This window comes from Equus caballus, chromosome 5 (assembly GCF_041296265.1).
Source record: "Equus caballus isolate H_3958 breed thoroughbred chromosome 5, TB-T2T, whole genome shotgun sequence".
Lineage (NCBI taxonomy): Eukaryota > Metazoa > Chordata > Mammalia > Perissodactyla > Equidae > Equus > Equus caballus.
The window spans coordinates 25,428,592-25,444,419 of NC_091688.1; the positions used below are offsets into that span (position 1 = coordinate 25,428,592).

Consider the following 15,828-nt stretch of genomic DNA (forward strand, 5'->3'; position numbering starts at 1 on the left):
CACAACGGAGTATTATTCAGCCATAAAAAAGAAGGAAATTCTGCCATTTGTGACAACATGGATGGACCTTGATGGCATTATGCTAACGGAAATAAATCAGGAGGAGGAAAATAAATACTGTATTATATGTAAAATCTAAAAAAACTGAACTCATAGATACAGAAAATAGATTGGTGGTTGCCAAAGACAGAGGTGGGGGAGGGATAAATGGGTGAAGGTCGTTAAAAGGTACCAACTTCCAGCTATAAGATAATTAAGTCCTGGGGATGTTATGTACAGATAGTGAGTACAGTTAACAATACTCTATCGCCTATTTGAAAGTTGTTAAGAAAGCAGATCTTAAAAGTTCTCATCAGAAGAAAAATAATTTGTACCTATGTGAGTTATTGAAGTCAACTAAATTTGTGGTAATCATTTCACAACATATACACATATCAAATCATTATGTTGTACACTTTGGACTAATACAATGTTATGTATCAATTATGTCTCAATCAAATTAGAAAAAGAATGGGGTGGGCACAGTGGCACAGTGGTTAAGTTCACGCACTCTGCTTCAGAACCCGGGTTTGTGGGTTTGGATCCTGGGTGCAGACCTACACACTGCTCATCAAGCCACCTGAAACATCTTCTCTCTCTGCGGCTCTTTCATCTCCACAGCTGTTCCACTACAATAATCCTTCTCCGAACCTCCTTTGGATGTGACAAAATGATTTCTGTCTCAATGTAATGTTCTACCTTACTCCTCGGCTTTACTGTTTTCTATCAGGTCCCTGTCTAGTTGCCTGCCAACTAGGGTATTGACCAGGGGAGCTCCAGCCATCTGGCTCCTGTTTAGATTTTGTGTCACTGTGCTCCAGAGACCAAGACAAAGCTACGCAAAAGAGGTTTAGTGATATTTAAACATGCTAAGTAGGCTCACTACTGTTTCTAGATTTGAGAGAAATAATTTTAAAGCTGTGAATTGGAATACATAAACTGTTTTAGACTATATAAATTATATAAATATATATTGGAATACATAAATTATATATATACATTTATATAATTATAAATTATTATATGAATCCTCAAAGTTTTGAAAATAACACCACACTTTTCTCTTTACTTTTCACTTTACTTTTACATTTCACTTTTCAGAGTGAAGATCACCAAAATGTATCTGGAATAGAACTTCATTAAAAAGACAGTTATGAGGATTTCTCCTTTTTTAAACTTTTGCAATATCTTTTATCTCTAATTGACAACTACTTCGTATTGTGTACACAGTGTAATAACTAACAGTTGGCTTAAATTTAATTGATTTTGGAAAGTTTTTAACATAACTGTTTTATAAAGGAACCCAATCTATATTACAGTTGTTAAATTACAAGGTAAACATCCAACCTTAAGAAATTTCTAGTGAGACTATCAAACACCAAAATGACAATGCCCTACTATTACTTTATCCCATATTTTACAATCTAATTTCACACCCTATTTTACAGAAATGATATATCCATAAAAGGGTTCATGCATGGATATATTTTAATTTACCATCGCATACTGCACAGCACCCACAAAACAAGCCAGAGTATCTCCCCCTGCCCTGGAAAAACAGAGGCTGCATGTATATCTGAAACACGACCTGCAGTTCTGAACATTAAGTGTTAAGACGTGGTTTTCAAAGTTTGAGAACCACAGGTCTAAAAAGCGAACATGCAACATCTGCAGAACTCACTTTTCCAGCGGCTATAGAAACATGCCAAAACTGATCGTATGTTAGGTAATAAATGAAGGGTCAACACCTTTCACAAAACTGGAAGCACAGGATGTTTTCTGACCACAGTGGAATTAAACTAGAAATCAGAAACAAAAATATAACTAAAAGATCATAGAAATCTAGATAAACTAACTAGAGTTAAAATATACTTCTAAAGAATCCATGGATAAAAGAAGAAATTAGAATAGAAATTAGAAAATGTACTGAAAATAATAATAAAAATAATCACATAAATAGCTGAGGAACGTGGCTAAAGCCATGCTTAGAAGGAAATTTTGCACCAGTGGTGGCACAGGAAGCCACAGTGGCCCAGAGCCATACGTCAGAGCCCAAGAGGGGTATGAAGGATGTCTACCTATGAGGGAAGCCCAGGGTGCTATTTTGGGGCCCAAGGGAGATGGGAAGCGTCTCCACGTCCATATAGAGGGCACAAAGTGTCAGAGTCCAAGTGGGGTGAGGAGGGCCTTCATTTAGGGAGTGGCCAGAAATGACACATCAGAGCTCAAGCAGGGTAAAGAGGGCATCCACATGTGGGGCAGACCTAGGCAGCATGTGGGAGCCCACGCTGGATGAGAAAGGCTGTGTGGGATATCAGAACCCAAATGGGGTAAGGGAACATGTGTGCACAGAGAGGGGGATTGGTCAAATAATAAATATATTAATGTTAATGGGAGCCAGGTCTCTCAGTTACAAATGTGGAAGAGGAAAAAACTAGAACACTCTGGTGTGGATTAGAATGGATGATATCAGTGTGAACTCAGTTTTTAAATAATATGTATAAGTAAATACAGCATAAATATGCCTACAATGTGTGTGCACATACACACACTCGTAAGAATCCTAGCTCTGTCCACTGAGGGGGTTTAAGAACAACACCTCAACAGCAGTGAGCACACCGAGTACCCAGTTCTCAGCTTCTAAATCTATTCCTCACTTAAAGGAACCAGGACTCCATGAAGAAATGGCTAATTCCAGAGCTGGGAAAGGGAAAGTACAAGACAAGCTTAGAAAAGCTTATTTTGTTGAGAGTAAAGACAAACTCAGTAAATGATGGGGACATCTCAAAAGGACAAAGAAGCCAGCTTGAAGAGGTTTGCACTGACCAAATCCTACTGACAATTTGAGCTTCAAAATACATAACTATAGTAACTGATTATAACACACTGAGGAAGAGAGGAAACCATGAGTCCATCTAGATATAAATAAATATATGAATAAATTAAAAGAATTTTGAGGAACAGGTTATGTATACAGTTACAAAGTACTTTCTGACAAAGTACTTATTAATTAACAAGACTACCTTTACAGTAGAGAAGCTTAGTAGATACCTCAATGAAGAGATCAAAGAGAAAATGCGTGGGACAAATCACAGTTGTGCATCACCTGATAAGATGCATGACAGGAACACAGCACCGCTTCTGTGGCATTCCAGCTAAAGAGGCATAACCTGAATCTAATCGTGAGAAATATCAGACAAACACAGATTTTCTAAAAAATAACTGGCCTGTAATCTTCAAAAGTGAATGACTCAAGAACTGTTCTAGACTGAAGGAGACTAAAGAGACAAGATAACTAAATGCAAAGCAGGATTCTGAATTAGATTCTTTCGCTATAATGGACATTATTTGGACAACTGTTGACCATGAAGGGGTTCTGAGGATCAGATGGTAATAATATACCAGTGTTAATGTTTTAATTTTGATGGTTGTATTGTGGTTATGTAAGAGGATATTCTTGTTTACACAAAATATACACTTGGGGGTGATGAAGCATCATGTCAGGGAGCCACTTACCCACAAATGGCTCAAGGGGGTAAAAAGGACTTTGTACTATTTTTCCAAATTCCATTAATTTTGTGAATGCTTTTTAAAAAAATTCTCCATAAAGCAACCTAGGCACCCATCAAGGGATGAATGGGTGAAGAAGATGTGGTATATATACATAATGGAATACTACTCAGCCATAAGAAAGGATGAAATCCGGCCATTTGTGACAACATGGATGGACCTTGAGGGTGTTATGCTAAGTGAAATAAGTCAGAGGGAGAAAATCAAATACTGTATGATCTCACTCATAAGTAGAAAATAAAAATAATGACAAACAACACATAGAAACAGAGAGTGGATTAGCAGTTACCAGAGGGGAAGGGGGAGGGAGGAGGATGAAAGGGGTAATCAGGCACATGTGCGTGGTGATGGATGGTAATTAGTCTTTGTGGGGTGAACATGATGTAATCTACACAGAAATTGAAATACATAACAATATACACCTGAAATTTATATAATGTTATAAACCAATGTTACTGCAATAAAAAAAAATCTCCATAAAAAAGACACCTTTATACCTTTTGAAAATAACTTTGAAAATCAAATGATAAAGACAAATTCCCAGAGAAACACACCTATTAAAACAGACTCAAGAAGAAACAGGAAAATTATATAGTCTTACATCTCTTACAAAATTGAATCCATATTTTAAAACCTTCCTAACAAAGAAAATTCCAGGCCCGGACAGCTTCACTGGTGAATTTACCATTTAAGGAAGAAAAAACAGCAACCTTACACAAAATATTTCAGATAATATAAAAAAGAGGGAACTCTTCTGAAGTTATTTTATGAGACCAGTATAACCTTGACACCAGGGCCTGATAAAATATCTTACAAGAAAAGAAAAGAATAAGCCAATCCCTCTTGTGAACAGAGAGATGAAAATTCTACACAAAATATTAGCAAACTAAACCCACAGTCATATAAACAGGGTACAACATCACAATCAACTCAGGTTTGTACTAGGAATGTAAAGTTATTCTATAAATGCAAGGTAGATTTAACATTAGAAAATTAATCTAATTCATTGCATTGAAAGAATAAAGGTAAAAAGTAATGTGATAATTGTAACAGATTTAAAAAAGCATTTGATAAAATTCATTATCCATTCATGATAACATCTCTGTGTTAAGAATAGAAGGAAACTTCCTTTATCTCGTAAAGGGTATCTTTGAAAGTCCTACAGCAAACATCATATTTAACGGTGAAATGTTGAAAGCTTTACCTCTGAGATCGGGATTGAGACAAGGATGCCTGTTATCACCACTTCTATTCAACAATGTACTGGAGGTCCTAGCCAGTGCAATAAGGTGAGAAAAAGATGTAAAAGGATTGGAAAGAAAGAAATAAAACTGTCGTTACTCTCAGATGATGATTGTGATAGAGAAATATCAAAATAATTTAGAGATAATCTATTAGACTTAGTAAGCAAATTTAGCAAGGTCATTGGATATGAGATCAATATAAAAAAATCCATTGAATTCCTATATACATGCAATGAACAATTAGAAAGTGAAATTTAAAAACAATCCCGCACATAGCAGCATCAGATAACACCAAATACCTAAGAACAAATCTAAGACATGACCTTGCCATTATTTTCCAGTTCTTGGGCTTACAATTAGAATGCATACTCTCAGCAATTGGGAGACTCCACACTTTGGCCTTCTCAGCAGTGGCTACATGGTATAGAAAGGGATAAGTGGAAACAACTGGAGCGTCCTTTCTCTAGCAACAAGACACCCCAAGGGAAAAGCAGAGATTAGTCTACCATCAGAGACTTGAAAATTACAGATCTGGTGAATACTTTTGATAGTTTGGACACTACAAAAATTAATAGCCTTGAAAGATGACGGCAGATGATGATAAACTTAATTAGAAGACGACTTCAACTGAAGTTACCACTCCAGACGGAGTCTCCTTATTGAGCAAATTAAGACAGCCTTGGTATTTGATACGCAGCTTTAATTTAGCAAATGCTTTTTCCTTCATAACAATCCAAAGAGAACAAAAGTAACAGGTTGTTTTCATCTGGCAAAAACAGCAATACTTATCCTGCCCTGCTTCACAGAAACCTGTTCTGCTTCTACGCCACAACCTGCTCTGCAGCGACCTGGGCTGCCTCAACCTTCCAGACTATATCTCCCTGCTTGTGCTCTGGACGACAGCAAGCTATCAGGACCCGGAGAGCAGAAGAGCTGAGAGATGAAGTGTTGTGGTAAATCATACATGTGGACAGAACTGAGAACTAAATCTTATGAAAACACAGGGGCTTGTCTCCTCAATAAAGTTCCTAAGGATCCATGGGCGTGACGAAATATGTCTCCCAAAGTCAAGAAGAATTTACTATCCCTTGTCTGCCTCCCACTAAAGAGACAAAAGTGTGGCTGGCCTCTCTGCACTTTGGAAGCAGCACATTTCATATTTGAGTATACGGCTCTGACCACTTATAAGGTAAAATAAGAAGCGATTAGCTTTGAGCAGCACCCAGAGCAAGATCAGTCTGTCCAGATGATTGAGGGTACAGTGGAGGAAGCTCTATACTTGACCTATGAGACTCAGCAAACTAAATGGTCCTCAAATATCTGTAGTGGGTCATGATGCTCGAAAGTATCCAGAAGCTCTGATGGTAGAATTGCACTGGAGGCCTCTAGATTCTTTTAAATTATGATTGTTTTTGTACCTCCAAACACATTTTATTAAAAGATAGAGTTCAGATTATCTTTGTACCATGCCTTGAAACTCCAGCCTGTCTTTATTTTACTGATAGCTTGAAATAATTCCTGATTCAAAGCATACTGCACATATAGCTACCAACTTTCTTCCAGTACAATCTTATTTAGTACATCTATTTCTGAGTGACAAGTCAATTCGTTGCCTCTCATTTCTTGACTCTCAGGGTTTTGATACAAGGTCATACTTCACTTCAGAGAGTAAAATGAAAATGGTTTGTTTTTGAGAAACAGCTCCTGGCCTGTGATGAGTATCAAACAGACTAACTGGAAGATCAAGGAACATCAGGTAGCAATGTGATCCAACCTTTCCAGTATGAAGGGGACAGCACATGATCACCTAGCCATAAAGGTGGGGATGTCCAGCTGTACTCCCTCAAACGGCATTGGCAGATATTGGAGGAGGACCAAGTAGGCTCTGACGGCACAGGCAGGTACTATAGTTATGCCTGTGTATCTTACTTATCCTGCATGCATAGCCTCCTGAGTATACTATGAACAGTTAACTGAGGGTTAAAAAATTACATCTAGTGATACGCCAAAACTGGCAGAAGTAGAATGTTCTGATATTATAATCCTTTCAGAGGTGGCCCTGAAACACAATAGAGAAGGAAAATCTTCTCAGTGGATAGAATCCTTAGTAGTCCATTTGTTTTTCAACCTCGCTTACAGTAAGAGTTGGTCTCAATTGCCAATGGTCTGGCTGGATGTAAGGACGTGGGAAGAGAAAGACTGACAGACCGGTGTCATCTAGAATGGCCATAGGGCCTGAAAACATTTACATCCCCAATACAATTAAAAACACAAACATGCAGCAAATACCATGATTTCTAAAACTTAACCTCATATATTCTAAGCCTAATTCTTTTCCAGATTGAAAAAGTATCTAAATCTTATAACAACTGTATTACTCTACTTCTTTGCTTTGCTCCTTAGATTGAATTCCTGTTACTGTCAAATAGCAATTGAAAATATAAACATTTAACATTAACTTTTCTATTGATTCTAGGAACAGCATCAGAGAATCTCCACACTGAGCTCAGCATGACTTCTGTTCAAATGAATCTCTAATCCTATCCTTGGTCATATTAATCTTTAATCAGAAGATTTTCCAATTCAAAGAAGAGATTGGTGGTTGTCAGAGGCAGGGGGTGAGGGGTGAGTGAAATGGGTGAAAGGGTCAAAAAGTACAAACTTCCAGATATAAAATAAGTCAGTCATGGGATGTAATGTACAGCATGGTGATTACAGTTAATAATAACGTATTACATATTTGAAAGTTCCTAAGAGAGTAGATCTTAAAAGTTCTCAACACAAGAAAAAAATTTCTGTAACTATGTACGGTGATGGATGTTAACAAGATTTATTGTAGTGATCATTTTGCAATATACACAAATACTGAATCATTATTTTGCATACATGAAACTAATATGTCAATTATACCTCAATTTAAAGAAAAAGATTTTCCAGATGTTTCACTATCACACAATTTTCAGGTCCTAATTCAAACTCATTATAGACTATAGTATTACGATGATGATTTTGTTTATTGTGTTTTGTAAAGTGTTTTGGAACCAGGTCTTTTGTAATTAAGTACAGGTTAACACAGCTGGCTCATTCATGATGTTTACGAGGCCAAGGCCACATGTTAATTTCTCCAGTTGTGTTGATTTTATGTTAAAAACTACATCCTTAACTCTACCCAGACGCAGACTCAGCGTTGCTCAGGTTCTGAGGGCAAAACATTTTATTCCTATTATCTAGTATTATAGCACTACAGAGCCAGTTCTGTACTCTTTCAAATGTCTACTCATCCCTTTCAGGACAATATTCTAAGTGAAGATCCAGCTTCATCGCTCAGCCCTTCCCCTTCCCAGAGCCCTTATGCCCCTCGTGGCAATAGACTAGCGATTTCAACGTGCCGTGCTCCTCTATGCTGTCTTTGGTACATGTTTCTCCCTCTGCCTGGGATATCGTTCATCTCCTCCTCCCTTTTACCTAGATAATTTCACATAGTGTCCTTCAAGAATCATTTAGCTGTTAGCCATTTGTAAAATTTCAAAAGATACTCTCTCCTATCCTTCCCAGTAGTATTCATCACCGACCCTCAAACGTATTCACCCTCTCCCCAAACACACACATCTATGCATGTAAGTCGGGCTAAGTGTTCCTACTAAGCATTTCTACAGTGTGCTTCATTTCTATCATTTACACTGCACTGTAATTACTTGTTCTGATGTTATGAACTGTGAGTTCCCTGAGAGAGCAAGTGCTCTCTCTTATCTCTGTACCTGCAGTGCCTAGCAACACAAAGCTTGAAACACAATATTACTTTTAAAAACTTTGTTGAGTAAAGAGCAAAATAATTGTTGCAGAGGATTTTCTCCAATGTGACCTGTACATGACCGGCAGGGGAGTGAAACTTCTGGGATCACAGACCATGAACTCAAACTATTTTTTGTTTTAACATTAAGGAAATGAAAGAGCAGCCAATATTAAGAGATGTTATAAACTGCCCAACATTTAGAACTCTTGTAACTAAAGCATGTCACAGAAATAATGCAATGTGGGAAAGAGATTAAGAAAAATGTTAATTTAAAAATTTCCTTCCAAAAACAAATGTGAAAAAGTTTAACAAGAGTAGTCAAAATAATCTGACTAGATGATATTATAAACGAATCTGAAAATGACTTAGGATTTCTTTCAGAGGATTCCAGAAGGTGTTTTATTCACAACATTGTCTAAACAATTAAATGAGATGACATATAGGACATTCCTACTGGTGTTCCTGTTCAAAGAATAATTTGACTTTAAAAATACAGAGAGATATTTTAAAGTCATTGTTACAAATTCACTGAATCATCTTAAATACAGCAATTTTTGAAGACAAAAAAGATGATTGGTATTCCTCATCAAACTTTACCAAATCAAACTAGAAAATCTAGGGTTACATTTAACAATATACATGTTATCACCTTTAAAAGGCCAATTCAGTCTCAACAGTGATCAGCAGGATTTCTTCTTTTAACTTTGCTCAACTATACAAAACTATAAGACTCAGTAAATTAAACTCCTAATTGAATTATGAAACAAAGCATAACCAAAATTTACAGTGTTAATTTCAATCAATATTTTTCTTTATAATTTTATCTTTGTGTTCAATTCTACTCAATTTTACCTGCAGAAAATATTTAATGTTAATGAATGATTAAAAATAATATCAAGGAATTTCTGTTTTCATGCATGAGGGAATAACTGGTATTGGCCTAGCCTGCCGGCTGTAAACAACTATAAAATTGGACAGAATATATGAAGGAACTGTCTTCAGGCAGTATATTACACATAGTGTGAAAAGGGACCCTCACAAGACGAGCCCCTCACTGACCAGCTCCCTGCCCAGGGACATCCCAACCACAGCACACACAGAGAACTGGAGTCTGAGCAGCCCAAGAGAATCAGCCCAGCTGTGGAGGCAGAGATAAGAGTTTGAGGCAGCTGAAGTGGCTGGAAATTGTGGGGCAGGGTATTGAAAGGGAGAAAGCTGTGCAGAGATGGGGGCCTCAAAGGTCTGTGTGGAGGACTCTCCTGAGTCGTGGCCAAGAGCTGGTGTACCTGTACAGAGACAGACCACCCAAGGCTTACCTCGTAGCAGCAGCACAGAGACACTAGAGGGCAATCAGTCCTGGGGTAAGAGCTGCACCGGGGGAGCTGAGGGTCTTCCTGGGATGGTTACTTACAGCATTCCAATTAATTAAGCCCTCTACTTTTTAAATCTACTTTACTGAGTATAATTCACAGACAATAAAATCCACCCATTTCAATGTATGCTTTAATCAGTTTTGACAGATGTATAGAGTCCTGTAACCACCACCACAAAGCAGATATAGAATGCTTCCCTCCCCCGTAAATTCTCTCATGCCTCTTTGTCTTGCACAAGTCCAGCCACAGACCAACCACTGATCTGCTTTATTTCACTATAGCTATGCCTTTTATAGATTTTCATATAAATGCAATCATATAGTATATAGTCTTTTGGGCCTGGCATCTTTTACTTGCTGTAAATGTTCCTGTGATTCAACTATGTTGCTGAATCTATCAGGAGTCTGTTACTTTTCACTCATTTACATTCTACTGTAGGGATGCAATTTATCTTTTCAAACTGTTTTCCAGGTCGCGGTACCATTTTGCATTCAAACTTGCAATGTATGAGAGTCCCATTTGCTCCATATCCTCACCAATATTTGGTACTCCAGTGTTTTAAAGTTTAACCATTTCACTGGCTGTGCAGTGATAGCTCAGTGTGGTTTAAGTTCGCGTCTCCCTAAATCACTAATGATTTGAGCATCTTTTCATGTGTTTATTGGCCATTCACAAATCCTCTCCAGTGATGCATCTGCCTAATTTGTAATATTTAATCAGGGTGCTTGCTTCTTATTGACTTGTAAGAGTTCTTTGTGTACTCTGGATACAATACTTTATAAAATGTACATTTTACAAATATTTTCTTCAAGTGTGTGCCTTGCCTTTTCATTTTCTTAATAGTGACTTTTGAAGAGAAAAAGTTTTTTATTTTAATGTAGTCACAGTCATTCCAATTTCCCTTTATGATTCATGACTTTTGATTCCTATCAATGAAATCTTTGCTTAATCCAAAGTCACAAAGATTTTCTGTCTTCTCCTAGTAATTACATAAGTTTTACCTTTTACATTTAGGTTTATGATCCATCTGAAATAATTTTTTGTGTAAGACGGGAGGCAAGGTTTGATGCTTATTATTTTTCAATATGGATATCCAGTCATTCCAGCACTACTTAGTGAAAGACTCTTTTACCTGGGCACCTTTTTGAAAATAACCGTCATATGTATGTCGGTCTGTTTGGTAGACACACTCTTCTGTTTCACTGATCTATATGTCTAGCCTTGTGCCAAGATCACACTTCCTTGACAACTGTAGTTTTACACTAAATCTTGAAATCAGGTGATGTAAATCCTTTTTCCCTCTTTTTTATGACTGTTTAGACTGTTCTATGTCTTTTTCATTTCCAAAAATATTTCAGCTTGTCATATGCCACCAAAAAAGAAAAAGCCTTGCTGACTTTTTAATTGGGATCATATTCAACCTATAAATCAATTTGGATAGGATAGACATCTTAACAATATTGAGTCTTCTAATCAATGAACATGATACACCACTAAATTTAAGTCTTCTTTACATTCTCTCAACAGTTTCGTAGTTTTGAGCACAAAGGTCTTACTTAATATTCTTATTCCTAAGAATTCTGTCTTATGATGCTCCTATAAATGATAAAATTCTTAAATTGTATTTTCCAATTGCTTTTGCTAGTATACAAAAATACCTTTGATATTTGTTTATTGATCTGGTATGCTAAAAATTCCTTGTAGATTTCCTAGAAATTTCTACATAATCATGTCATCTGCAAATAGTTTGATTTCTTCCTTTCCAATCTCTATGACTTTTATTTCTTTTTCTTATCTTATTGCGCTAGCTAGACCCTTGACTAAAACATTGAATAGGGCCAGCCTGGTGGTGCAGTGGTTGAGTTCGCACATTCTGCTTTGGCAGCCTGGGGCTGGCTGGTTCAGATCCTAGGTGCAGACCTATGCACCATTTGTTAAGCCATGCTGTGGTGGGAGTCTGACATATAAAGTAGAGGAAGATGGGCATGGATATTAGCTTAGAGCCAGTCTTCCTCAGCAAAAAGAGGAGGATTGGTGGTGGGTGTTGGTTCAGGGCTAATCTTCCTCAAAACAACAAACACAACAAAACACTGAATAAAAGTAGGGAGAGTGGAAATCCTTGCCATATACTGGATTTTACAAAGAAGTATTCAATATTTCACCAGTAAGTGTTAGCCTTATGGGTTTTTTTTTGGTTTTATGTTTTGTTAAAGCCTTTAATCAGATTGAGAAAGTTTGCTGGAAGGTTTTAGCATGAATGGAAGTTGAATTTTGTCAAACACATTTCTCCATGAAGTGGAGCAGATGATTATGTGATTTTCTACTTTATTCTTTTATATGGAGAAATGCACTGATTGATCTCCTAATGTTAAAATAAATGCACATTCCTAAGATGAACCCTACTTGGTCATGGTAAGTTATCTTTTTTTTTGTTGCTGGATTTAATTTACTAATATTTTAAAAGAATTTTTGCTTCTAGGTACATGAGCACCATTGGTCTTTTTTTTTTAACTTCTTGTAATATCCTTGTCGGTTTTTGCTGTCAGGGCAATTCTGGACTCATAAAATGACCTGAGAAATGTTCTCTCCTCTTCTTTTTTTCTGAAAGAGTTTGTGCTAAATTGGTAATATATTTCTTCCTTAAATATGTTTGGTAGAATTCATCAATGAAACTATCTGAGCCCAAAGTTTTTTCTGTGGAAGATTTTTAAACTATAAATATAAGGCAACTGAAGTTCTCTCTCTTCTTGAGCAGGTTTGGTCATTTATGTCTATCAAGGAATTTGTCTATTTCATTAGGTCAAATTTATTAGCATAAAGTTGTTCATAATATTCTCTTACAATCCTCTTAATGTCCATAGGATCTGCAATGATGCACCCATTTCATTCTCTTTTTTTGAGGAAGATTAGCTCTGAGTTAACATCTGCTGCCAATCCTCCTCTTTTTGCTGAGGAAGTGTGGCCCTGAGCTAACATCTGTGCCCATCTTCCCCTATTCTATATGTGGGACACCTGCCATAGCATGTGTTGACAAGCAGTGGTGGGTCTGTGCCAGGGATCTGAACTGGTGAACCCCAGGCTGCTGCTGAAGTGGAGCGTGCCAACTTAACAACTACACCACTGGGCTGGCCCCCTATTTCACTCTTGATGTTGACCAATTATGTCGTCTCTTTTTTTTCCAAGAACCAGCTTTTGGCTTTACTGATTTTTTTCTTTTGTTTGTTCATTTACTTATCTCATTGATTTCCACTCTTATCTTCATTATTTCCTTTCTTATGCTTACATTGTTTTTCTATTTCCTAATTTATTACAGGAGAAGCATATATAACTTGCTTTTCAACTTTTATCCCTTTCTACTATAAGCAATTAATGTTATAAATTTCCATCTAAGCACTGCTGTAGCTGTATCCCACAAATACTGATATGTTGTACTTTCATTTCATTCAGTTCAAAATACTATTTTCTCTTGTGATCACTTCTTTGACCCACGTTTAGGAGGTTTTTCTTTTTTTAATGGCCAAATATTTACAGATTTTCCAGATATCTTGCTGCTATTGATTTTATTGGTTTTCTGTCTCCTTTGCTATTCATCACCAAGAAAGAAGTATTAAAATCTCTGAATATAATTGTGACTGCGTTTTTCTCCTTTGCTTCAAGTTTATTGAAGCTGTCATTTGGGATTGTGTCTTCTTCATGAATTGACTCATATTATCGTGAAAACATCTCTCTTTATCCCTAGTAACAATCCTTGTTCTAAAGTCTTCTTTCTCTGATATTAATATAGCCATCTCAGCTTTCCTTGAATTCATGTTGGCATGGTATATCATTTTTTTCAACCTTTAACTTTTAAATTATCTATGCCTTTATATTTAAATTAGGTTTCTCACACATAATATATATTTGTATCTTGCTTTTACAAATATAGTCTTGCTTTTGTCTTTTAAAATCTCATCTGACAATCTATGCCTTTTGTCATATTTAAACCATTTACATTTAGTGTAATTTATCTGTATCAGGGATTCACAAACTTTCTCTAACAGACCACACAGTAAATATTTTAGACTTGTATGACACATATAGTATCTACCATATACTCTTTGTGGGTGTGGGTGTGTGGGTGGATGTGTGTGTGTATTTTATAATGCTTTTAAAACTGTAAAAGTCTGGTATACATAAAATAGAATACTATTCAGCCATAAAAAGGAAGGAAATTCTGACACATGCTACAACATAAATGAATCTTGAAGACATTATGCTAAGTGAAATAAGCCAGACAAAAAAGGACAAATATTGTATGATTCCACTTACATGAGTTGCCTAGAATAGTCAAATTCATAGAGACAGAAAGGATAATGGTGATTAGCAGGATCTCAGGGTAGTGGGGAAGAGGGAGTTGAAGTTTAATGGGTACACAGTTTCAATTTGGAAGATGAAAAAGTATAGATGGTGGTGATGGTTGTACAACAATGTGAGTTTACTTATTCTCACTGAATTGTACACTTAAAATGGTTACAATGGTAAATTTTCCACAATACAAAAAGATATAAAAATCATTTCTAGCTCACAGACCATACAAAAACAGGCTACAGGCCAAATTTGGCCCATGGGGCATAATTTGCCGACACCTGATCTATATGGTTGAGCATCAATCTACCCTCTTGTGATTTGTTTTTTATTTGTCCTAATTGTAATTTGTTCATTTTTCTTCCTTTTCTGACCTCTTTTTGATTGAGTACTTTTACGATTCTATTTTCTCTCCATTATTAGCTTATTAGCCGTAAGTTACTTATTTTCCAGTGGTTATTCTGGATTTACAAATATATCTTTAACTTACCACGGTCTATCTTCAAATAATCTCACATATAACTTTGTATAAGAGAATGTGTCTCCTCCCATCCTTTGTGCTACTGTCATATATTTTTACTTCTACATACTTTACAAACCCCATGATTCACTGTTATTGTTTTGAGGAAAGAAACTTTTTATATTTACTCATATTGATTTTTGTAGGTCCAAACTTCCATTTATCATCATTTTCCTTCTGCTTGAAGAACTTCCTTTAACATTTAATGCAATTCAAGTCAGCTGGCAACAAATTCCTTCACATCTTGTTTGCCTGAAGAAGTCTTTACTTTGCCTTTAGTTTTGAAAGACTTGTTTTTTGTGTATAGAATTCTAGATTAACAGCTTTTTAAAAATTCCATTCAGTACTTTAATGATGTCATCCTAACAGGAAGTCTGCTATCATCTCTTACCTTTGTTTTTTTATGAATAATTTTTCATTTTCTTCTAGTTGCTTAAGTCTTGTTGAGCTTCCTGGGTCTGTAGACTTATTGTTTTCTTCAAATTTGGAAAATTTCCGGCCACTACATTTTCAAATACTTTTTTTGTTCCCTTCCTCCCACTTCTTTATACATATGTTAGTGCATATGATATTGTCCTACATATTATTATTGAAACTCTACTTATTTCATTTTCAGTCTTTTTTCAGTATTCCACTTTGGACTGTATCTACACTGCTATGTCTTCAAGTCCACAGATCTTTAATTCTTCAATGTCTATTTGCTATTAATGCCATTCAGTATGTTTTTCATTTCAGATATTGCATTTTTCATGTTCAATTTTGGTCTTTTTCATATCTTTCATTTCTCTTTTCATTATTTTTGTGATTTCTTTTACATTATGGAGCATATTTATAATATTTATATTAGCTGTTTTAAGATCCCTCCTTGCTAATTCCACCATTTTTGTTATTTCTGCTTCTATTTCTATTGATTGTCCCCACTGCCCACAAGTTATGGGTCCTAGT

The 15,828-nt window shown here is 36.1% G+C and overlaps 1 protein-coding gene across 4 annotated transcripts in view; it reads right to left on the reverse strand.

Annotated features, from left to right (window-relative positions):
- Positions 1–15,828, reverse strand: part of SYT14 (synaptotagmin 14) — a 250,430-nt gene that overhangs the window by 94,647 nt on the left and 139,955 nt on the right. Inside the window, exon 1 of one of the 4 annotated variants that reach the window (XM_070266755.1) lies at positions 15,012–15,204. The exons of the other annotated variants lie outside the window; for them this stretch is intronic. Coding sequence (XP_070122856.1) covers positions 15,012–15,015 — 4 coding nt within the window. The 5' untranslated portion in view covers positions 15,016–15,204. Of the gene's footprint in view, positions 1–15,011; positions 15,205–15,828 lie in introns of those variants that run through there. 4 annotated transcript variants of the gene reach the window in all.